This window comes from Apaloderma vittatum, unplaced genomic scaffold (genome assembly GCF_000703405.1).
Source record: "Apaloderma vittatum isolate BGI_N311 unplaced genomic scaffold, ASM70340v1 scaffold3992, whole genome shotgun sequence".
NCBI lineage: Eukaryota > Metazoa > Chordata > Aves > Trogoniformes > Trogonidae > Apaloderma > Apaloderma vittatum.
The window spans coordinates 1-3,354 of NW_009701728.1; the positions used below are offsets into that span (position 1 = coordinate 1).

The 3,354-nt window shown below is 53.3% G+C and overlaps 1 protein-coding gene across 1 annotated transcript; it reads left to right on the top strand.

Annotated features, from left to right (window-relative positions):
- Positions 1–389: 389 nt before the first annotated feature.
- LOC104281289 (G-protein coupled receptor 183-like) lies at positions 390–1,448 on the top strand. Its single transcript, XM_009879238.1, has one exon. The coding sequence runs from the start codon at positions 390–392 to the stop codon at positions 1,446–1,448; it is 1,059 nt and encodes a 352-aa protein (XP_009877540.1).
- The last annotated feature ends 1,906 nt before the right edge of the window (positions 1,449–3,354 follow it).

Genomic DNA, 3,354 nt, shown 5'->3' on the forward strand with positions numbered 1-3,354 from the left:
TATTCTGCTCCCCGCGGTGATGAATAAATGACATCGCTGCCACCTGATGAGTTCGGGACCTTGTCTGTGTGGCCAGTGATTCCCCCTCCCAGCCCCCTGTCCTTTCTGAGAGTGAGTGGACTTCCAAAAAACAAAACGAAGAGATGCTGTTGAGAAGAAGAAGAGAATGAGTCACAGCCTTCACTGAGACCGAAATCACAAGAGACACATTTTTCCAAATGACTCGGGCTGTGTGCTGCGAGGGGGGGTGGCAGGGAGCAGGGGACGGGCTTTTCGCTTTGCGAGGAGGGCCAGTTCTATGGGTGCCTCTCCTGCTATCGATAAGCTGCAAGTTTCATGTCTCTTCTTATTCCAAGGGAGAGGGCAAGAGCTCGTGAAGCACCGCGGAAATGGCTGTCACCGAGGTCCTGTTCCCGCCCATCAACCTCACCTCCAGCAACCACAGCAGCTGCAACGTGCACAACCACCACTTCTCCGCCAAAGTCACCTTCTCCCTTTTCTACACTGCCCTGTTGGTGTTCGGTGCCTGCGGGAACATCCTGGCCCTCTGCATCACCTTCCAGCGCAGAAAGAAGAAATTCAACTCAACCGACCTCTACCTGGTGAACCTGGCCCTCTCTGATGCCCTCTTCACCCTGGCACTGCCGGGTAGGATCGCTTACTACATCCTAGAGTTTGACTGGCCCTTCGGGGACTGGTTCTGCCGGGTCACGGCCTTCATTTTCTACATGAACACCTATGTGGGCATCTACTTCATGACCTGTGTCAGCGTGGACCGTTACATCGCTGTTGTGCGCATCAGGCACCCCGGTAGGATCCGGAAGATGAGCCGTGCCAGGGGGGTCTGCGTCCTCATCTGGGCCTTGGTGTTCCTGCAGACAGCACCTCTGCTTCTGCGGCCCATGACACGGAAGATGGGAGACAAGCTGACGTGCATGGAGTACTTCAACTTCGAGGAGATTCCCAAGCTGCCCTACCTGCTCCTGGGGGCCTGTGTGCTCGGGTTCTTCCTGCCTGTGGGCATCATCTTGGTGTGCTACATGAGGATCAATCTCAAGCTCTGCCAGACAGCCAAGGAGAACACACTGACGGTGAAGAACAAGCACCACCACCGGGCTTTCACCGTCATCCTGGTAGTGCTGCTGGCCGTCCTGCTCTGCTTCAGTCCTTACCACCTCAATATTGTTCAGTTCATGGTCAGAAAGATCCTCTACCAGCCGTCCTGCCGTGAGCAACAAGCCTTCAAAATGTCCCTGCAAATCACTGTGGCATTCATGAACCTCAACTGCTGCATTGACCCCATTATCTACTTCTTCGCCTTCCGGGGCTACAAGCGGAGGCTGCTCCGCATCTTCAAGAACAGTGGCTCAATGGGCAGCTCCTCTACTGGCAAGACCCCCTCCGACAGCAACAGCAACAGCCAGCAACACGGCTCCGTCTCTGTCTAGTGTCACGATCCCCTCCCTTCTGCTCTGGCCTGCAGCTTATGGATCCGCCCTGATGGTGGGAGCTGGAGCCAGGCTGCAGAGCAGTACCAGCACCTCTGACAGGCTTCACCACTCCCCTGCCTGGAGCCAGCGGCTCTTGAAAAGCCAACCCAGCCAGGACACAACCCTGCCTGGCTCCGCACGTCAGGCTAAAAAAAAACTCATGGGGCACGGAGAAGCCTATTTTCATCCCAGCCCCAGAGCAGGACCTTGTGCAAGTGCTCTGGCTCGAAGAAGGCAGTCGGGGGTTTCCCTGTACTGCACTGCCCTCCCTCACCTGTTCCGCATCCCCTGGCAGCCACCACGGCTGTCCCTGCCTCCCTGCCCTCTTCCCAGAGTCCTGAGGTAGCGTCCCTGCAGGCCTTGGGGCAGCTGGCATGGAGCACAGAGACTCAGGGAATGTCAAGAAAAGGCTGGGATGTTACTTCTGTGCAGAAAGTTGCCTACAGCTCGTTCCCCAGACCGACAAACAGCAGCTCTGCTCTCCTCCCGCCCATCATCCCACTCTTGCACCTGGGTGCTGCGCTGGGCGAGCAGTAATTGCAGGGTGCATGGGAGCTGCTGGAAAAGGCCTTCTTCAAGGAAAGAGGACAAGGGGACTTGCTAAGGGCAGGTTAAGTGTGAATATTGCCAGAGCAAGAGGAGGAGTCCCGAGATACCAGGGTGTCACTGATGTTTGAGCCTGTGCAATGAGGACAGAATTGACAGAAGCAGGGACCTTCTTGGCTCCTTTTTGAAGTCACTAGACTGCAGTAAAAAAAACCCAACCCTCACACAGGATTTCACAGTTGCTGTAATAGCTGGTCTTCTGTTTGAGGTTGGAAGGGACAGAGACACAAGGAGAGAAAAGTAAACAGGAAGAAGTTTAATGAATGGATGCTTTTGATTAATACAAATCATTCTTTAAGGTAATAACCTTTCTTTACGGCTAGAAAATTTGTAATAGTCACGTGCAGCCCTTTATTGTTTTAAATGTGCATGAATGAGCTTTTGGATGATGATGGTTTTACTGTAGCATACTGAAGGCTGACTAAGAGGGATGCCTAAAATAACTCAGGTGGGAAAGTGACTCTAGTAGGTCCTTTCAGGAGCCCTCCTCAAGGCAGGTTTAACCTCAGTCATGGCCTGAAGAGAGCCCACGTCCCAAAAAGCATGTTCCAATGGACAAGGAAGAGCTGGTACTCAATACCAAAAGGATATCAATGGTCTGAACACCCTAACGGAGCCCGGCTAGGCTGGCAGTTGCTGTACAGTTATGCTGTCCTATTAACTTGTCAAAAGTGTTAGCTGGAAGTGACCTCTCTGCATCACCTCGCCTACTAAATGAAGGATCATGGCTGGCACGTCAGGCTGGCCATGCCTTCATCTAGCTGAGGCCTGGAAACTCCATGCAAGAAGCCTTGCACCTGCCAAGCGGATGGTTCCTCTGCCTGCGTCGCCCTGTGGGTGAATACATTTTCCCTACTGTCCAGCCTGAACCTTCGCACCCGCAGCTGGTGGCTATCATTCCTAACATCACCTGCTTGCACTAAGTACAGCTTGGCTCTGTCATCTTTGTAACTCAAATTCCCAATTGACTGTGGAAGGAACTGCCAGGAGAACAGTGGTGTGTAGCTACTGATCTCAGGGAGCCTCCACACGAACACCGGAGCAACAGTGTGCAGGGGTGGCCAAGCCTCTTTCTCAAGACCAACATACAGAGATGATTTGCCAGGCTGGAGCCTACAGCTGAGGCAAAGACAGATCTGTGATGAAGCCTCAGGAAAAGGCAGAGTCTAACGGAGCCTTGTTTGCTTCCTGTTGGGCTCTATTTTTCTCTGGAGTATTTTATTACCCACAGCACCCTCACCTCTCATCTTCCCGCCAC